This window comes from Athene noctua, chromosome 16 (assembly GCF_965140245.1).
Source record: "Athene noctua chromosome 16, bAthNoc1.hap1.1, whole genome shotgun sequence".
In the NCBI taxonomy this organism is placed as follows: Eukaryota; Metazoa; Chordata; class Aves; order Strigiformes; family Strigidae; genus Athene; species Athene noctua.
Window position 1 is genome coordinate 13,428,185 of NC_134052.1, and position 20,389 is coordinate 13,448,573.

Consider the following 20,389-nt stretch of genomic DNA (forward strand, 5'->3'; position numbering starts at 1 on the left):
TGCTGAGACTACTGTCAAGTGTACCAAGTAGGTCAGTTTAGACAGTCTAGTTGTAACTTGGACTCTTTTCAGCCTAGAAGTGGATTTAGATCATTGGTTATCATTGCAGCTCTCGAACCTCTTGGAAAGTTGGACATGAAGCTAAATACACAGATTCTTATTATCCCAGTTAATGCATAAACCTGGAACCCTAAAAAATCTTGATTTGCAGACTAATCCTCTGCAGCATTTAATCCCTCAAAGACAATTTTTTTACCTCCTTTCTCCATTGATTATTTCCTATTTGCCTTTCCGTATGCTCTTCAGCCCACCTTTTGCTCACTTCATGCCTGGAAAAGCTTTATGAAATCCCATTTTCAACCCCTCACATCAGTGCATTTGTGAGAAGGATACACAGAGCTTGCAGTTCACTTCAGCACAATATTACCCAAGAAAATGCAGCCTATGCAGCAAAAAAAACAGTCAGAGACTCTTCCTAATAGAACTTTGTATTTTAGGCTATGTTCAGTGCTCCCCACTGTCCTAGATAGACAACTATGTCTCTTTATGCCCTAATTATTTCTAAACTTAGGTCTGAATCCTCTTACTTATTTGAACAGGAGACAGATGCCTAAACACCTTTTTTAGAATCTAGGTCTGGCTTTAAGACTTCATTCTTCAATTTTTGTGACCAAACCGCAAACTTCATCAACCTTTTTCGTATCACATACATTATCCATTTACCTGTCTTCATAAAAGGATCTCTTAAAATTATCTCCAGCTTCCAAATCCATGAGTAAATGACCATCTAGTTAGTCAGGATAACTTCATCTTGCCATTTGTGATTCGGAAAGCCTCAGTATGAAAGGTATTTGCACTTCTCTAACTGCTCCTCCCCCCATGCTTCAACGATGAAACGAATCGCAACAGCAGACAGGATTTTGGGTTGTGTTCTTGGTCTTATGTCTAATACCGAGTGTGGTTTTTTAGTCTCATTTTCAGCCTGTAGACAGTGTAGTGTAGTGATGTGAATGTGAAAAGTCTGGCATAGCGGTTTCTGTTCATTCTAATGAAAGATGTTATGCATGTTCAAGATATTTCAGTTTCATAAAAATAAGTACATGTATGTTCCCTCCTTACTTTGTTGGATCAGAAGTGTCCCAATGACTTCTAACCTCTACAGGTTCAAGTAATCAAACACAATTTTGTAAGTAGGCCCTGTAGATTCATGAGGTACAAACAGCAAAGACCGGGCAGGTCAGAACAGCACTGTTGGCTTATTCCATAAATTTAAGTGGATATACTGAACCTACATTAAAAAAACTGAAGAGTTTAGAAGTCAGACTGGTAATTTGAATCCTCACATGGTAATTTGATTCTTCCACATGGAAGTGGTACACAAAAATTCTCCAGCATTTTTTTGTAATTTCACCATTGGATTTTCACAAACACAAAAAGAAATTATCATTTTGCATTACAGCAAATAACTGTCTTTCTGCGTAGAAAATTGTTGATTTAGCAGGGAAAAGAGTAAACTGAATACAGTACGAAAAACTGATATTGAATGCATACATGGAACAAAAAAATAAAGATATACTATTTTAATGTGAGTGTATTTATAATAAAGGTGTTAAAAGAGCCTGTTAAATCTAGTAGGTAATGCTACTTCTTTAATCACTACAGCTAAAGCTTAATCTCAGATACTGACACCACACCGTATAAAGACTGTGTATCTATATAAAATAGTAAGTTTGTTTACAGCCAAACTCACAGGAACATTTCCTCCTCTTATGTTTGTATTTCATACAGTTAGAGCATTGAAATAAACAGCAATACCCAAACTGTGGTCTTGCTTTGACACTCACCAATTTTGTTGTGAGTCTGGATAAGAAGTTTAAGCTCTCTGCCACTGCATCCTTAACGGTAAAATATATTTTGTCTTGACTGCTGAGAAATGCAGTGGAATAATGCAGATTTATGCCAGTTCCACAAAGTACACAGTGGAGGTACTAATTAAGAGACCCAATCCCACACAAGCCTAAAATTATGACATTTTATAAAATATTTCATTTAAATCCAGGAGTTAAACTGACTTCAAATTTGATATATGGGGGTGGAATGAAAGATGTCAAAATTGAAATGACTGAGGCACAGACTCAAAACTGAGAAAAAGAGAAAGAGGGAAAGGAGAGAGAGGACAGAACAGTGTAGCATATATTACAATCTCTATATTTATTTCTGGAATAAAAAAGAAAACAACACCTATTGTTGCGATGGAATTTTTTCAGAAGAGATACCCCTTTCCCTGAAATGCAAGACAAATTAATGTAATGAAGCACTATTTCCTACATACATCACTGTATCTCTTGTTCTTCGACTCTGGGAAATGGAGAAACTAACTGTATGAAGCACACATTATCTAAATAAAAGTTACCACCTTTTCAATTTTTTTCTACTTATTCTTGTTTCTATCTTTTCATTTCCTTACTCCATTCTCCTTCTCTTTCTCCTAGTTTCCTTCAGTTGACTTTACATGTTTTTTTCTTTATTCTGCTTTCTCTGCTTTTCTTTATTTAGAATAAAAGCCCTCGCATAGATGGATTTTTTTTTTTCCTTCTCATCTTTCCTGCAGCTTTTCAATTTCTCCATCTTCTTCTAGTTCCTCCTTCATTCCTGGGCTCTTTTCTACTACCTGTTCCCCACACCACTACAGAATCATGTTCTGTACTTGGTGACCTTACCTTCCTTCCCTGCAGCTACCACTTTTTTCTTTGAAACTATCGGTATGTTTCTAACTTTTTTTTCCTCTAGGGCTCACATGTTTCTCCCTTCCTTTGTATCATTTGTTTTGTTCACCACACCCAAATTTAAATCTCTGTTCCACTTTCACCTCCTCCATTTTCCATGCTAGCCTCTTTTCTCTCTCCTCTTCTTTGCCACCAACTGCAAACATATCCCACTGACTCGAGGTGCAAGAGGTGATGCTTCAGAAGCCAGTGCCTTCTGGCAGCTGGAGCTGGTTACAGATGTCTTTCCAACAGCTGTCCTCTGTCACTGACTCTGCCAGATGTCAGTTCAGCTCACATTGCCACGGCCACGGCCATCAGCCACCACAGAAGTGCTCTCTCACCGTCACACACCCTGCAAATTTTCATCATTGCTCTAAGTCATAGGTTTCTCTTTTAACTGCTAGGAAATGTTATTAGATGTATTGGTCTCCTTAGTTCTGGCAACGCAGGTTTTCCTGTGTATGAACTAGCTGTGTAGTTAGATAGGCTGACGGTGCTCCACCTCCCATCTCCGAAGACCACTGTTACCAGTGGTCCAAAATGCTGTTCTGTCACAGCTGTGTCTGCTGCTATCACGACGTGCAACTCTGCTAGGTTTCTTCCTAGTGCCACGATGAAGTGCAATCGGCTTCTTCCTATGAAGCCAAATACTCCCTCTTCATACGAGGGCTGCCCAGGATGGCACAAGTGTCATGAATTTACACAGTGAAAGATGCTCTTTCATTCCCCTTTTCGACACTTAATAGATGAACAATATTTTTTAGCAGACTAAATAACTCTAACAGGGCATTTAAAATGTCAGACATCATATTTCTTCTTGCTGATCACTTGTTATCTCTGACTGTTGTCAAACAAAAGATACGGGCTAAATTCATTACAGTAAGAGCATCTTCCAGAGGCGGGTCAATTTATGGCCATGATGACTGTAACTAAAATTCTATATGTTTGCATATCTCTCCTTACCAGTGTATAGTTCATGTCACTTTGGTGTATTCTTCTTTTTTCCACATTGCTTTAATTAGTCTTCCTGTGGGATGGACATTGCTCTATTAGATGTGATTGTCCCTTTCTCTTTCCTGGTGTTTAAAAAAAAAAGCGAAAGGATAAAACAACCATGATACCTTTTGTTGAATACAGAACAAAATACTGGAACTGCAGGTGCTTATGAATCAGTGACATTTTGTTGTGTATAAAAAACCCAAAGAGTTGAACTGAAAAACCCAGAGGCCCATTTAGCACTATTAAAAATATTTTAAGAGTGGAAATAAGGAACATTAAGTTAAATATTGAGGAGTTGGAGAATATAAATTAAGAGTACTGCTCCTCTACCTTTGGTTGCATTGCCTATACTGACATAATTTTTTTCCCATTCAAAATAATTGTGACTGCCCCAAACTGAATATTTCATTATAATTTCTCACCCTATTTTTTTCTCCACTTGAACTTTTCCACACTCTTAACTAGACACTCCTCATACAGGGGAGCTAGATGATTTTTTTCATTGGGGAAGTTTCTAACCAGTAATTTGCCTGCTAAAAGGCACTGTTACTGCAGTAAAAAAAGGAATCTTTTCTTGCTCTCTGTAGGTTATACTTAAGGCTGAGCTAAAAATCTAAGAAGATTGACTTTAAGGGCTGACTTTCTTATTCAAAAATAAACTGTCTGCTCAGTTAATATATGGGAAATCTTATATTTTTTTTCTTAGCAACTCTCTCCATGCTAGAACGATGACAATTTGACACGAGGAAGACTGCACATGTGTGTCCATAACAGAGACTGAGAAGGAAAGCATCCTGCCTGTTCAGACAGGGAGATCCACTCTCCAGGCTGCATAAGCAGCATGAAGAGTAGTGCCATAAAATACGTTAAGGTCACAGGGCGGACAGCTTGGGGCATTTGGAGAACAGCTATCTGAGCCATGGTGTGCGCAGGGAAGCAGGTCCTCATGCCGTGAGGATAAACCTGTGGACTGCACACTACCATGTCGCTGTTTTATCACTGATGGAAGACCAAGGCACGGGCGCATACAGCTCCAGCAAACCTCTTTACACTTAGACAATGGCTCCCGCTGTATTGTCTCCAGCAGCTGGTTTAGAATCTTATTCATTTGCGTCACACAAATTAGTGAGATTCGTGCACTCTGACCTGCTGCTCCAAATGTAACTGCCCTGCCTGATCCCCATCCACCCTCACGCTGGTTAGCGACTTCACCTCCTGTGACTATGTCTGCCAGATGCTACCGGTTGTCTCTCATTGACCCGCAGATGGCTGGGGAGCCGGAGAAATCCCAGGAGACGCTGCACTGAAAGATTCATTCTCCAGCTGCGGCCAAGCATTGTGGTCCCTCTGCCAGGATGTGACTTGCCGCCATCGGCGCACCGGGGACATCCCGCCCCGCCGGCTGAACAAAGGCACCTCACGGGGCACATCCCCGGCAGGCACCGAGGGCTCTTCCCGCACAAAACCGGCCTCTTCCACTGCCGCAGCACCGGGGGGAGAAAAAAGGGGCTCGGGCGGGAGGCGGCCATTCCTGCTCTCGTCAGAGCGCTGCTGCGCCTGGAGGCAGCAGGCGGCCGCGGGCAGCCTTGGAGCTGCCTCGGAGCTGCCTCTGCTGCAGAACCCCAGGGGGGCCTGGCGGGGAGCGGGCTGAGGTGAGGCGGCCCTCAGGGCGGGAAAAGCTGCCCCCGGCGCCCGGCCCGGCGAGGGGGGGGCGGCAGGAAGGCGATATCCCCCCCCACACACACACACACACCCCCCCGCGTTATGTGACCACACGGGCGAGCGGGCAGTGACACACGGCCCGTCTAGTGTCACAACGCGGCCCGGCCATTGCCCGCCGCGGGCGGGGCCCGGCCGCCCGCCCCCCGCTGCCCTCAGCCGCGGCGGCGCAGCGCGGGAACGGCCGCGCGCTCCCGCCCCGCCCCGCCCCGCCCCGCCCCGCCCCGCCTCGCTCCGCTCCGCCCCGCCCCGCCCCGCCCGCGGCGCACGTGGCACCCTCGCCTGGGCCGGTCACGTGACGCGGGCTCCGGGCTTCCCCCCCCTCCGCTCCCCCCCCCTCCCCTCCGCGCCTGACCCCGTCTCCCGTCTGGTCAATAGCGGGCGGCGGCGGCGCATGCGCGGAGGGGCCGCAGCACGCCCCCGCCCGGCCCCCCCAGCCCGTCTCCCTCCGCCCTATATAAGGCGGGCGCGGCGGGGCTCCCGGCTCCGCAGTGTGCGTGGGCGGGCGCGGCGGCTCCGCGCGGCGGTGCGGCGACCTGCGCGGCCTCCTCCCTCCTCTCGGCCCGGCCCCAGCGGCGGCGCGGCCGCCGCCATGAGTTCGGGGACCCCCTACATCGGCAGCAAGATCAGCCTGATCTCCAAGGCGCAGATCCGCTATGAGGGCATCCTCTACACCATCGACACCGAGAACTCCACCGTGGCGCTGGCCAAGGGTGAGGCGGCGCGGCGGGGCCCCGCGGGGGGGGGGCGGGTGGGCCTAGGCTGGCGCTGCCGCCGCGGCGCTCGCTGAGGGGACGCGGGGGGCCCGCCCGCCGCCTCCGTCCCCTGAACAATGAGCCCGGCCTGGGCGAGCGGCGGCTGCAGCCCGCCCGCCCTGAGGGGCTGCGGCGGGGCCCGCGCCTCGTCCGCGCCGGCGGCCGGGGCGAAGTGTGGGGAGCTGGGGGGTGGCGGGGTTGGAGCCCCGTTGCCTTGGGCGCTGCTGGCTTTCCGTGAGTCAGCATTTGGGAGGCCGCTCCACCACGCGGGGACGGGCACGGGCCGTGGCGGGGGCTTGCTGTGCCTCCCCGGAGGAGCGGCAGGGCCCGGGATGCTGAGGAGCCCTTGGTTTTCACGGGAAGTTATCAGTCCCCTCAAGAGGAAGAAGAGCTGCCAGCAGTGCTGCCGCCCTCTCTTATTGTCAGAGCAAGGAAGGTGATGGTCGGCACCGCTGTTCGTGCTTTGGTTCCCCTCTCCTGCCTGTACGTGGATGCCCGGTGGTGTCTCCGTGCTTGGCTTGAGCGGGGTGCCAGGCCAGCGAGAGTTGCTGTTGATGTGTCTTTGTTCCTTACGTGATCAATAACTGGACTCTGCTCAGGTGAAGAGGGTGAGAACTCGTGTACAGAGCGCTGTGGGGTATCTGCACGTGGGTCTGGCTTTTCCTACCTTGCAGGCTGCTCATTAAAGCTTTGCGTTCTGTTCCCCTGTAGAAATAGTGACCTTTATCTTCTACCTAAATGGTGTCATTCAGATTAATTTGTCACCCGTGTCGAGAAATCCCGTGTTTACTGTCAGAAAAACTTGTCCTGTCTTGTTGAGTCTCTCAAACAAGATCTTATTTCTGCAGTGCTTTTAATGTCCAGCTTGGCTACTCCAGCTAATGTGCATCAGCTTTTTGTTTCCCTCAGTTTTGTCCTTCCCTGGTTCTGGGAAGTTCACACCTTCTTTGTTGCCTCCAGCAACCCGTCAGGGTTGTTCACAAACCAAACAGTCTTTCAAAACAAAAGATATCTGCTGGCATGAGACACTGACTTGCCTGATTCTCAGCTGTGCTTGAGGCAGCCTGTGCCTCAGTATTTATTCAGCATAATGATGTTTATGTGATGCTGGCCATGAGTATTTGACATCTATTAGTATGTATTCTGAAGTTAAAAATGTGAGTTTTCACAAATTTACTTTTTTTTCCTAGGGGTGTAGCTCTTTATTTAAATGTGCAAATGGAGCTATGTATGTTGGTGTTTTACTCAAAGTAATTGAGAGGTAGGATGCAATTCCTTTGCTGTGTGTGCAGGAGGGTCTTCACCTTTACACAGCAGCAAGCAGAAGAATGGTCTCTTACATGGTTCTGGCTCCCAGATAGCACTTGCTACTTCAGAGCTTAAGTGGTGTGTTTGAGGCATATGTGATTAAAGTGCTTTATGGTGTGAGAAAGTACATGCTCTGTATAAGATTTCTGGCAGTTCTTGTATTTATTGGTCTCTTAGTGTTCAGTTTTGATGAACTGGAATGCCTAAGAAGTAGTTGTTACAATAAACAGAGAATACCTTTTTCCCCACTTAAAGTGCTGCTCTATAAACTTCACAGTACAATCCCTGCTTTACATTTTAGCTCAGAGGGTTTTTTAAATTTTGAGACTTTATATCACAATTAGTGTCAGAATTACCAACATAGCAACAGTGTTGAAGTTGGTGATGGCAGTATCAGCCCTGTGCTTAGGGGGGACAGCAGTTTAAAATGCTTGATCTCTGTTAGGGTTAGAAGAACCATAAAGTACTGACTGCAGTTGGAAGTTGTCCAGATTGCTAGTAAATTATTATTAAGTCGCAGATGCCACTGTTAAAGGCTCGAGCAACTTCAGTATGTAATGCAAGTGGTGTCCTCTTGACTTCCATCATCTGAGTGACATAAAGAAAAAATTCAGGTTGAAAGACTTCAGGAAGGAATTTGGTTCAGCCTCTTGCTCAAAGCTGGGCTAACTTCAATTGATTTCTGTTTGGTTCCTGTTAAATCTCAACACATGCATATCTTAAACACTGGATAGGGAGATTCCATGTGCTTAATTAAGCACTTGCAAGAAATTTGACTGTCTTGTTAAACTTAAATTGCAAACAAGGGAAGTTTAAGCCCATTACTGCCCTGTCAGCAGCGAACACCAGAAACTTACTCCCCCTTTTGTAGAAGTCTGAAGAAACTAGAGTGTTTGAGCAAAAAATATCCACGTAAGCTCTGCTTTCCAGACATCAGTCACTCGTTCTGCTTCCTGACCCTTCAGCGGTCTAGCTGAACAGAGCCCTAGACATGAGTACAAACTGTATTGTTAAACACTAGCTGCAGTGTGGTGTGGGATTGATTTCCTGTTCGTCTGTAAACAATAGTCACTGTAACTTCATGGGAGACAGCCCTTCAGACCTCTGCAGAAACTTAAAGCTGTGCTTTGTGATGTGTCAGAAACCATTAAACATTCCGAATGCAGGGGCAGGCATGTTCAACTCCTAGAGCCCTCTCAAATGCCCTCACTGCTGTTTTCTCAGCAAGGATGTAGTTTTACACCTTCTTAGTTAGAAGCCTTCGGACCAGCCAACTGAGAGGCTGGCTGGACAACTTCGAGCTTTGCAGGGCATGTGTTTCTCTGTGTGGAAGCTGACAGGCTGATGCCGGTGTTCAGAGAAGGCATTGTGCTTTCCAAGCTTGCTGGGGGATTCTGCAGTAGTCCCTGGGTAGCTTTAGTATGTCTTGCCACGAGCTATGTGCTGCAATAATCTAATCTTGAGCGGGGATATCAGTGGTACGGTTTGTGTCTAAAAGGCCACAAGCATTGCTTTCAGTCTATAATCTGCTTCTAGTTGACTAGGTTACAGCTGTAATATGATCAAACGGCAGCTGGAGATCTAAAATAACTTGGAGAAGTTATATACCCTAGGAACTAATGGAAGATGGTCCTTCAGAGCACGTGACCGACAGCTTGTCCTTGCACCAGTTAAGATTCCCTTCCAGTTAGGTGTAAGCTGAGGTGCTAAACAGCATCAGTGTGGTAGGGACAAAGTTTGGCATTGACCTGCTGTGCACAGAGCTTCCTGCTCCTGGTGAGCTCTTGGATATTGAACCGAGGTGAAGACTGCTTGCAGCACTAACTGCTGCTCGGTGGGGGCAACCAAGTGGATATGGCTTATCAGGAGCCCTGTTCTCAGCAATGAAGAGCAGCCCTGTCTGAAACCATCAACATTCCTGTAAGTTTGTAAGAGTATAGTATACTGGGGATGCACAACATTGGGGTTGAGTGGATCCAGTTTTTCCTGCCCTTTTTCTGGGGAAGCTGTGGTGCCCCCCTGTCCCCTATCATCCCTGTGCCAGGGCTGTCTGTGCTTCTATCTTTTCAGCTGTGCAGTGGGAGTGGCAGCTGGCTGGCACATCACCACAGACTGTGACATGGCAGGTGCTTGTGAAAGGTCTGTTAAGGATGTAGTTTGTAAAGGTGCTGCAGGAATCGTGGCATGTCCTGGCAGAGAGGTTGAGTATGTCTGTGGTAACCTGTTAGAAGCAACTGATGCAATTGCAATACAGAGTTTTTCTACTGGCAGAAAGCATACATCAAACCAGTATGTGCTGGTTGCTTATCTGAACTGGCAAAGCCTCATGAAGACAGAAAACAATTAGACTAGTAAACTGGGTAAGCTTCTGTAACTTGTGGCCGAAATTTCAAACTTTGTCAGTGTCTGATGTAACTATGCTACCTATTTTCCTGCACTAAGGATCCAGTAAGTATGACCTCTTCCTCTTCAGCAGCTGAAATTAATTTATACTTCTACCTCGTAGCTGCCACAGTCAATTGCAGCCTTTTTTCCACTCTAATGTGTAACATCACTGACTAGTACCTGCTCAAGTGTTCCAATAGCTGGGACTCATTAAAGCCTCGGTAGGCACTGAGGTTTTAAATTTATCACTGAAAGCTTACTTTGTACTCAGTGAATATTAATCATAAAGCCAGTGGCATAGAGAGCATTTTAAGAGGAAGTTCTTGTCATTGATAGAACTTTACCTTGCTCCGTATAATAAATATATGAAACCAAAGGTGCAAATTTGAGCTCTAAAGCATTCTAAGATATTTTTTTTTTTCCCCCTGCTCCTTCAGGGGCCTCTCCTGTGGTCTGTTGCAGTGGCAGTTGTCTCAGGCTGAATGCCTACATGGGACAGGTGCTGGAGAGGGAAGGGGAGTATGACAGCAGAGCGCTGTGGGGAAGTCCTCACTTTTGGAGTAGGATTCTTCACTCCAGCTGGTCTGTGGTCTTTACCTTCACAGCTTGATGTAAACAAAACTGTTTATACAGGCTGCTGAAAAAATTAGCATTTAAGGGAACAGATGTGTGCGATAAGGAGATTCAGGGCTCTGGAGGTAACATTTTCTTGTTACAATTGGCAAGTGTTACAAGAGGACTTTTTTAACTGCATAAATCTTAACTTACACAATGCTGCAGTGGTAATTTGGGACTAACAGTAATCTTTTTAATGCTAAAGTGCGGTCCTTTGGTACTGAAGACCGGCCTACAGACCGACCTGCTCCTCCAAGAGAAGAAATCTATGAATACATTATTTTTCGAGGAAGTGACATCAAAGACATCACTGTCTGTGAACCTCCAAAAGCTCAACATACTCTACCACAAGATCCTGCCATTGTTCAAGTAAGTTAGCCTGAAGTGTTGATAGAAGGCTGCGATAAAACTTGGTGATGGACTGGATATTAGTATAAACTTATAAAAATGAAGCCCAGTAAGTGTCTCCAGGAATCTTTAGATTATTTGAAGCATCCTGAATTTCACTGTAATGTTTAAAATAGCAGCAGCATTAAAGACTTTAGACAACAAAAGCCAGAGCTGGTTTACCTAGCTGAGGATGCAGGAAGAACATAAAGAGGTAAACTAACCCTTCTCAGTATTTACTTAAGCTTTAGTAATGCTGTACATGAAGTAGAGAATCACTGCCAAGGCAAGTTGACTTCTGGACACTGTAAATGGAAATGTACTTTGTTTTGTTACAGTCTTCACTGGGCTCTGCCTCTACATCATCCTTTCAGCCACATGTGCCTTACAGCCCATTTAGAGGTATGCCACCTTACAGCCAGCTCGCTGCCAGCTCTTTACTTAGCCAGCAATATGCAGCTTCATTAGGTTTAGGTAAGTAAAAATTTTACTTGCTAGAATAAAGGTACAGTCCTTGTATGCAGCTACTGTGAAACTAAATAACAGCAACTAATACTGAATTCCTAGCGAAGTGTCAGGCTGCAACAAGCAGTGAACCAGTAGTTAACAACTTTGTGCAGTGATTTTATTGTGAGGAGGCCTGCATGTCACTTACACACACATGCACACAAAAGAAAGAAACGAACTAAACAGCTTGAGTTTCTTTCTGAAAGTAATGTGAATACCAGACAGTTGAGGCCAGTTCATTTCTAACCTAACATACCTTACATGTACATCACATGTAAAAAGAACTTGTATTCTCAGAGAGGACTGTAAATAAGCTGCTCTAATGCTGTTCTAGAGATTCTTGTATCTCTTTCCAAGTCCTTCAGATGTTTCACTACCTTGTATCTTATCCGTATATCTTTGCTTTCTCTTCTTCCCTCTATCTCTTCAGAGAAATTGGTAAGCCCTCCAGCATCAGCAGCTGCTTCCAGCCCTAGTTCTTCTCCGTCTCCACAACCTGTTTCAGAGCCTGACATGTCTTCAGAGCCCCATCAGCTCTCTTCCAAGGGTAACAGCAGTTTGAGGACTCCAAATATTTGGAAGAACTGCATGGCACTTGCAAACACTCTGTTCTTGTTAACCCCTCCTAGAACGATAGTACTTATATGGGTAATGCTAGTAGAACTAGCTTGTTCTTAGCTATTTTTGCCTGTTGCTACATGAAGTATTCCTCCTGTCCTAGAAGTATCAATTAGAGAGACAGGAGAAAGGAAAAAGTACAGGACAGCGGATCCTCTTGTGTAAGTATCAGGAGAGGACTGAGGTTTAGGGATGTTGATGTGCTGCATCCTATTCAGGAGCATGTGTCACCTTAGACTGGGCAAGGAATTAACTAGTCTTTCCTGGAAATGCAGCATGCTGCTTAAATTGTGGGTGGTCTTGCTGTTAGAGACATAGGTTAATAAAAAATTCAGGAGTGTTGCTGTAATCGAGGAAACACCAGGATAGATTTCATGCATGATGGGGCATAGTATTTTGTCAAGACTCAATTAGTAAAGCATGACTAACAGTAAGCAATTTCTGAGTTGTGGTAAGCTGAGATAACCTAGTTCTGGGTGCTTGCTTCTATGTGTAAAAACTTTTAAAGGAGTTTGAGTAGAGATACTAGACTGACCATCCTCAGAGCAGAGAGACCAGGTGCAGCCTGCATTTAAACATGGTAATTAGTTTAATCTGTTTTTCATTTAAGCATGTATGCTCGTGTTGGCATGAAACTGTTTTTACTTACTCTCTGGTTTTGGCCATCTATCTGTACATACTTTCTCAATATTCTGGCTAAGCTTTGAAACTTTCTCATGTTAAACTTGCACAGCAGCTTTGTCCTACTGAATAATCCTTAGGATATGTCTGTCTTCCTTGCAAGTTTTCCAGGTGTACATTAACAGGGAACCTGCATGATGTTACCTGCTGGGTATATCTCATGTGGACTTGGGTGACCCAGAAATGTCAGTGGCTTGGTTTGTGTGTACTCCAGCTTTTCACTTTTCTCGCTCTTTAAGTATATTCAGTTAAAGTTTGCTTCCAAGCAGCTCTATGCATAACTACATAAACCTGTAGTACTCCAAAACTTCTAATCAAATCTAGAATGCAGTGTTTCTTCTGAGTACTGAAGACTGTCACTTTTTAATATCATTGGTGTAAGGTATACCAAACCATGAAAAGTATTTACATGTTTTGTAGTGTGAATAAATAAGCCTGGATGGAAGAGCAACAGAAGTCTTGGTAACACTTTGGCCTTGACCAAGAAGGAATTTAAAAGGGTAACTTTGAGATCCTGGTCTGGTTTCAGGTTTTCTTTGTCTGAAAGCTAACAATAAGCAATGAAGTTAAAGGACTTCTAAAAGCGGCTTACAAAATGGGATGTAGTTGAGGTGGTTAAGCTTTTACTGCAAAACTCCTTTGTCAAAGTGGGGAAGCTTTCTTGAGCAGTTTCAAAATGGTGGATTTCTGCTTCAGATTTAAAATACCGTGTAAAGTAAAATCCTGCATAACCAGGGATACACCTAGAAAGTAGACTTTGGTATAAAATATCTAAGAGACTGACCTGGCTTGTTTATCTAATGCGTGTCTAACTTGGTTTTAGAAATAAAGGGGTAGATTTCCTGATTTGAAGGCTCTGGATTTGTGAGCCATGACTTGTGTGGCAGTAGGGCCTTACCTAGTGCGTATGCCACTTAAACATAGTGTGTAATGATAAAAATTACTCAAAGCCTTGAGTGTTTGACAAAACTGTTTCTCCATAGAGGTGGGTAGGGTTTGAGTAGTGTTGGCATGTTCTCTGAGGCACTTAGTCATTGGGATTTTTTCCAGGTTCTGGCTTTCCTTCTGTTCACCCAGTCCGCAAAAGCCCCATGGTAGAGCAGGCTGTTCAGACTGGCCCAGTTGACAACATGAATTCACAAAAGCCACCCCCAGTGAAAGTAACTCCAGGGGTCCAGCGCAACGGACGGCAGGTTCCGCAGGGCAACAGCAAAACAAATGGTATGTATGGACCACTGTGTCTTTAAAGTGCTGGTCTGAAGCATCCTTCAAGGGTACATAGCAAGACTAAACTGTTTTGGTTTTGTTCTTGTGCTCCTTTGTTAAGTTTATCCTTCTTGTTCAGTAGATACAGTTCAGGCAGCACCTGTGCAAACCCAAGGACAGGTGAATGATGAAAACAGAAGACCTCAGCGGAGAAGATCGGGTAGGTTAACCTGGCATTAAACAGTTGCGTTAACCAGTAACAGCAAATATTGTTAACTTCAGTAAAGGATTATCAGATAGAAGCAAAACAAAGCTTGATAAGGCTTCGGGCATCCAGAGATGCTTCCCTAACAAAATAGGTTATGGAACAGTCACAGAAGTTCAGAACATTCCACTGACAGAGTTCTAATTTCTCTTGTAGAGACTTGAAGATATGTTATAAAAATTGATGCTATGAGTTGGCAGCAGTAGTGAGATTTCTCTGAAACCTGAAGGATTCTTACTGGAAGGGCAACCTGTTTGAAAATTTCCAGAGCTCTTGTAACTGAGAGGAACCATGGAGCTCTCACTCCCACAGAGCAGAGGTCTTATCTCAAGATAGCAGTTTAAGCACAGGTCAAAAGAAGGTGAAATGAAATTGAAACAGGTATTTCTGCCCAAGTGAAATGAGGAAAGGCAGGACTTAAGACTCTCAGGTCTTCAAATTAATTTGCCTGAGGACAGCATTGTTGGAAGGGGTTACAGCTTTTCCAAAAAGGAGTTGATAGCATCTCAGTTGGAAACAGAAACTATACAGAGTACACACTCCCTTTGTGTGTAGATGAGTCTTGGGTGGATTTTCTGAAACCACTGACCTGCTCCTCTTTGCCATTGTCACCGGTTTGTAGACTAATTACAGTACCATGCTTGGAGATGACTAGCAGACAGGAAAGACCGTTTTCCCTCAGCTTTTGTTGGTATAGTACATGTTCTGATTTCCCCTCCTCACACTGGAAGGGAAGCTGGATATACTTTGTCTTAATAGTAAGACTGACATCCAGGAATGTTTGTGTGTTGCTGCAATATGTCTTCTGCAGGCAAGTTCAGAAGTTACTTTCAAAGAGGTGTGAAAAGAGGCTTCCAGGACTGGAAGCCAGAAAATCCCGAGTTCTGAGCCTGGTTTCCTCTGGTCTTGAGCAAGTCATTTAACCTCCCTGTGCATTACCAAGTGTTTGAACTCTCCTGCTTTCAGGAAACAGGAGAACCAGAAACCGCTCTAGAGGACAAAACAGACCAGCTACTGTGAAGGAAAATACAATAAAGTTTGAAGGTGACTTTGACTTTGAAAGTGCAAATGCACAATTCAACAGAGAGGAACTTGATAAGGAATTCAAGAAGAAACTAAACTTTAAAGGTTTGTGACTTCATTAAATATGATTTGCTGAGCTAGTAGTAAACACTGCATAGACAAACTCTTTCTGAAAAACTGCATGATTACATGTGGCAGCATCTCAAATCTTGTTTGAGAGAGCAAGAGAACAGATGGCTCTTCAGTATGCATCAAGGAGGTGTAATACGTTTTATTATCTTCAGATGACAAAGCAGAGACGGGGGAAGAAAAAGGGGACCCTGGAGTGGCAACTCAAAACAATGACGGTAATGCAGAGGAGGACCTTCTGGGACCCAACTGCTATTATGATAAATCCAAGTCTTTCTTCGACAACATTTCTTCAGAACTGAAATCTAGGTGAGTATTTTCTAAAGGCTTGCTTTTTAAATGCAATGTTAGGCATAGAATTCTAGGCATAATTTACATCACATGGTTGAATTCTTTAAAGATCTTAGAATGCAAGAAAGTCAGCAAAAATGGTCTTTAGAAGGGAGTATTGCTGTGCATTTGATGGCTCATGAGTGATATTAACCAAGCTCCATGCAGTGGGATCAAACAAAAAGCAAGGATTTCAGCTGATACTGCTACACTTGCCTAAGCTATGATACAGGAGTTTCCAGTTCTGTTTCCCAGTACTGACTTTGAACCCATTGATTTTAAACAAATCTCTTATCTCGTTTGTGGGAGGAGGCATCAGGGTCATGCTGTGCTGAAGATGGTGCAAGTTGCAGACAGGAGCAACCTAAGCCTGGAGTTTGAGCAGAGAGGAGGTCAGGTCTGTCCCTGGAAATTCATTCAGTCCAGTGCTGGGAGGGTTAAAGCTTCATCTTCTGCTGCTGACACCAGCGTTACCAGCTGTCTGGTGAAGTCAGACGTGCCTAGTGTCAGTATGTGGGATTCCCTTGGTAATGTTTCTGCTTCCTTTAGCAAAGCGCCGGAGGAGCGCAGGGCCAGGCAGGCTGCTCCGCTGCAGTAGCAGCCTGCTGAACTCAGCTGGGACAGGGCTTCCCGGGTTTCTGGAGAGGCTTCACTGGAGTCAAGAGTTTGTAGCTTTCAAGAAAACAAGTCTAGGTTTGAAATGCTTGTAAGACCATATTCAACCCTTTTTTAGGCCCATCTTTAGTTTTCCAGTGTGAAAGCAGCTTACAGAAGCCAATGGTTGTCGCTTACAAATCTGTGCTGATGAGCAGAGGGGTTCAGTTAGTGTGTGTGTGTGTGTGTGCTGCAGCTGGTTCTTGTTGCAGCTCAACAAAACAGAGTGCTTGAGGCTTCCTACCCCAGTGAGCTGGTGGCTATGTAACGCTGATGTCGAATCTGAACGCAGTGTTGTGCAGTTCTAGGCGTACCACGTGGGCTGAGGAGAGGAAGCTCAATACAGAGACATTTGGAGTGTCTGGACGGTTCCTCCGTGGCCGCAGCTTCCGTGGTGGATTTCGAGGTGGAAGGGGTAGCGGAGCAGCGAGGCGAAACCAAACCACTCACAGAGCTGGTACTGGCAGAGTGTAACTTCAGAGGCAAGTGTTTTTAGCAAGAATAAATGCTGTATCTGAGCCTGGTTTGTCTTTTACTCTGTGTCTGAACTGTCTATGCAAGCTCTTTTGCTCTCCAGTCTCATGGATACATCAAGAATTGTTCCTTATTGTATCTGACCAATCCTGCTAAGTGTGGTAGAAGGGAATGTGAGTGGTTTTAAGGTGTTCTTTAGCATGTTGATTGTTCTGTTGATTTCTTGGGCGAGCTTTCTGTCTGAGAAAGCAGGAGCTGCTTGTTTGAGCTGAGGCTCTAGCTAAGTGTTTCAGCTGATACATGTGTGTGAACTTTGTTGCTCTTCTTTTTCCTGGGAGAAGATCCCCATGTTATCAAATCTAATTCTACTTTTTTTTTTCTGAATAGGTTCTAACACCTCTGAGAGGATGAAACTGTATATAGAAAGAAAACAACCAACTGCTGCACTAATGTGGGAAAATGGTTCATATTGTTTACTGTCTCAGCTCAAGTGACAGAACTTCATGTACTACTGCTTATATTCTGGACTTATTTTGGACCAGCAACTGTCAGCTGGAATATTCTTTGGAAGAGGGAATGTGTTCAGGGGTACCTTCTTCAGGGTGTCTTTTTTGTTTGTGTTTTTTTTAAGTGCAGACTGACTTACATGGTTCTTCTTTCTGGGTCTCTCAAAGGCTGCTATAGTCTAAGCTTAAAGTCAGACTCCTTTTCTGAACCCTGAAGAAGATAAATCATGCTATTTTAACATGGAACCAAAGCTCACTTGAAATAAACCAGCTATAATTTGTTTGTTCTGAGTAACCAAATGGATCCTTTGGTGCTGCTGGTCTCACTGTTCTCGGCAGCAGGTGTGAAGTAGCACTTGGTATCTGGAAGAATGGATTCCTGGTGCTGAGGAGTTATGTGTATTGTCACTTGGGAATACTGGATTGTTGATCATGTAGTAGTGTAAATGACTGTACAACTGTTTGTCAGCTGGTACTAGTGTGGAGGTACTGCAGGTTTACACAGAGGTGTGACTTGTGCTCGAGCTGAAGGGTGCTGGGTGTTCTTTGGAGGCTTGGAGCTCCTTGCTGGGTCAGGGCGGGCAGGGGACAGGAGTGGGAAGTGTCTCCGCTCGTGCACTCATAATAAAGAGTTTTTGGCAGTACTTGACTGCCTGGGAAGGGGATCTGCAGCTCTGACTTCTTGCCTTGGTTTGTACCTCGCTCATGGGTAGTACCAAACACAAACAGTTCTCTGTACACTAGTAGACTGTGGTGGAACACTATGGGATGTTTTCATTAAACTAGGGATGGGAGTCCATATAATGAAGCTTAACAGATGGGCATGTTTAATTTGTTTCCTCTATACCCCCATACTGTAAATAGTTTAGTTGTTTTTCTTTTGTTTTTAAAAAAATCTGTATGTGGGGAGAGGGGCTGGGAGGGAGGGGTTACATTTGTTTGCATGAATAAGTGGGTTAAATTGCTATAGGCATGTGTCCCTCTTTTGGTTGGTAGGGAATTTTGTTGAAAAAGCACCTTGATGACTGAACCCCTTACATAGCTAGAATTTTTTTAGTTATGCGTTGACCTAGGTTACTGTAAAAGCTTGGATTTATTTTTGTAGGACTTTATTGCTAAGAATTAGAACATAGCAGTGGGGCTGCTCTTTGGAGTAATGTAAATTGTAATTATAATAAACATGTAAATGTTTAATGTTTCCCTCCTCCTTTGTTCTGCACGCAGCTCAGTGGCCTCTGTCTGTGGGGCTTGTCAGGTGCCTGTCCTAGCTGGGCTCAGATGGGAGCCGCAGAAAAGCAGCAGAGTTCTGGCAGGACAGAGGAGTATTACACAGTGTTTGAAAAGGGTTCTAAAACCCCTCCAGGCACTTCCCTTCCCTTTTCCCTGTTCCTGTTTCAGCTCTCTTGAGGAACCCGCCTCATGGGTGTTACTGTTGCCCCAGCCCCCCTGGGCTGTGGGGCTTAGACCAGCTTATTCTGCGCTGGTCCAGTGGCCACAGGTGCCCCCCGTGTTCTGCCGGCGGGAGCCTGGACAGGGGCTTCCCCCGGAGCTGCTGCTCACCCCGCTTCTGGCAGAGCAGCCAGGGTGACACGGGGGGTAGAGATGGGGTTGTGCTGCCAGAGTCGACTGACGGGTCCGAGGTGGCTGGGGCAGAATGGAAATTGTCAACTTGTGTGTAATAACGCCGCTGCCTTTATTAAAGCAGTAATTCCCCTTGTTTCTCCAGCAAAGCTTCAGAGTTAATGCATAAAAGACTGATTGTTACTGACAGGGCTGGAGTTACTGTTCTAGGGACATGTCCCGAGTGCTGTGCCTGGCTCCTGGGGGGTGGGAGCAGTGTGAGGGGGCTCAGCCCTGGGCTAGTTAACCATGAGCCCTTTTCCACTAGGAAGGCTCATTCCTGCAGGGCCGGGGCTGACCTGTCAGTGCCCAGGTGGAAGATTCCCAATACAAGGGGAGGAAGGTGGTGACTTGTGGAGGGAACTAAACACCTTCTGTAACTTCTGATAAATGAAAGAACAGAGTATTCCAGTTACTCCCTCCCAAGCTGATGTGGTCTAAAGCTTTCCTGAGTGGGAGCAGCACTGCAGCTTGCCTGGCCTTGATTCCTGGGTGGGACTCTGCCCACACTTCGCTTTGCAGCCTTTGGCTGTAAACAGCTCTGCGCTGGTGCCGGAGTCCTGGCGGGTCGATGTCTGCTGCTGGGGGGAGCAGGATGGGGGCTCCTGGAGCTGAGCCACCTCCTGCAGGGCACGGGGCCACTTCCAGCCCTCGCTGGGCCTGCTGCTGGTTGTGCTTCATACCTGTAAAACCAGGTGTTGGTTGTCAAGAGGAGACAAGTGCTGCTTTCGAGGGGTTTCAGTCCCACCCCCTTGGTGGATATATATATATACACATAAGGAAACTTTTAGAATAAAGGGCACCTCTTAACTACTGTGAGCAGGTGCTGAGCTGTGGGGAAGAAGCTTCTCTGCGGCGGGAAAAGCCAACACTGAGTGACCAACCTCCTCCCTGAAAGCAGGGAGGGAAGAGAGAGGCCCTGAGGACAGACAGGACATCCAAAGCCTTTCATTGTGCTGAATTTCAGGGTTGTATCGAAAGCAAAACAAGGCCCCAAGAACAGAGGAGGCAAAAAAAAAAATCGATGGAGGTGAACAGGGCTGGTGTCTGTCCTGTCTGCCCTGGAGCAGCAGGAGGGATGGGGGCCCTGCTCAGCTCCCCTGGGGGCATGGCCTGCCCTGGGCCCCAGGAGGACACCCCCGTCACTACAGGACCTTGTCACCAGAGCCCATCCCTGCAGCTTTTCAAGGGCCAGAAGTGGATAGAGGAAATGTCACAATGTGAATCTCCCTGGGGCCGGTTTTAAAGCATTTGAGTAAACAGTTGTCACCTGACGCCTCCACATTTATCTGTTTATTCCATTATACACATTGATGTCTGCAGTGTGTAGATGGCACAGGGCGCGTCACTGCACCCCATCCTGCAGGGAGCAGAGGGCAGAGAATGGGCTCTTGCAACAGTTAGAGTGGGAGCAGCAACAGGCTCAGCCAGAACCTGAGT

General features: G+C 45.6%; 1 protein-coding gene across 2 annotated transcripts; it reads left to right on the plus strand.

The window, feature by feature from the left end:
- Positions 1 to 5,954: 5,954 nt before the first annotated feature.
- Positions 5,955 to 18,523, plus strand: LSM14B (LSM family member 14B). Of its 2 annotated transcripts, none has more exons than XM_074919985.1 (10): positions 5,955 to 6,199; positions 10,755 to 10,918; positions 11,275 to 11,410; positions 11,874 to 11,990; positions 13,793 to 13,963; positions 14,088 to 14,168; positions 15,180 to 15,341; positions 15,521 to 15,674; positions 16,652 to 16,831; positions 17,211 to 18,523. In XM_074919985.1, the coding sequence occupies exons 1-9, from the start codon at positions 6,079 to 6,081 to the stop codon at positions 16,821 to 16,823; spliced, it is 1,278 nt and encodes a 425-aa protein (XP_074776086.1). In that variant the 5' UTR covers positions 5,955 to 6,078; the 3' UTR covers positions 16,824 to 16,831; positions 17,211 to 18,523. The 2 variants fall into 2 exon arrangements, with proteins under 2 accessions (XP_074776086.1, XP_074776087.1); XM_074919986.1 differs by having other exon boundaries at positions 14,091 to 14,168.
- The last annotated feature ends 1,866 nt before the right edge of the window (positions 18,524 to 20,389 follow it).

Bases quoted from the DNA above. Each gene is read 5' to 3' on its own strand.
- LSM14B (XM_074919985.1), top strand. From the start codon at position 6,079: ATGAGTTCGGGGACCCCCTACATCGGCAGCAAGATCAGCCTGATCTCC. The intron at 10,919-11,274 runs GTAAGTTAGCCT...GTTTTGTTACAG, and splicing joins AAGATCCTGCCATTGTTCAA to TCTTCACTGGGCTCTGCCTC. The intron at 15,342-15,520 runs GTTTGTGACTTC...TATTATCTTCAG, and splicing joins GAAGAAACTAAACTTTAAAG to ATGACAAAGCAGAGACGGGG.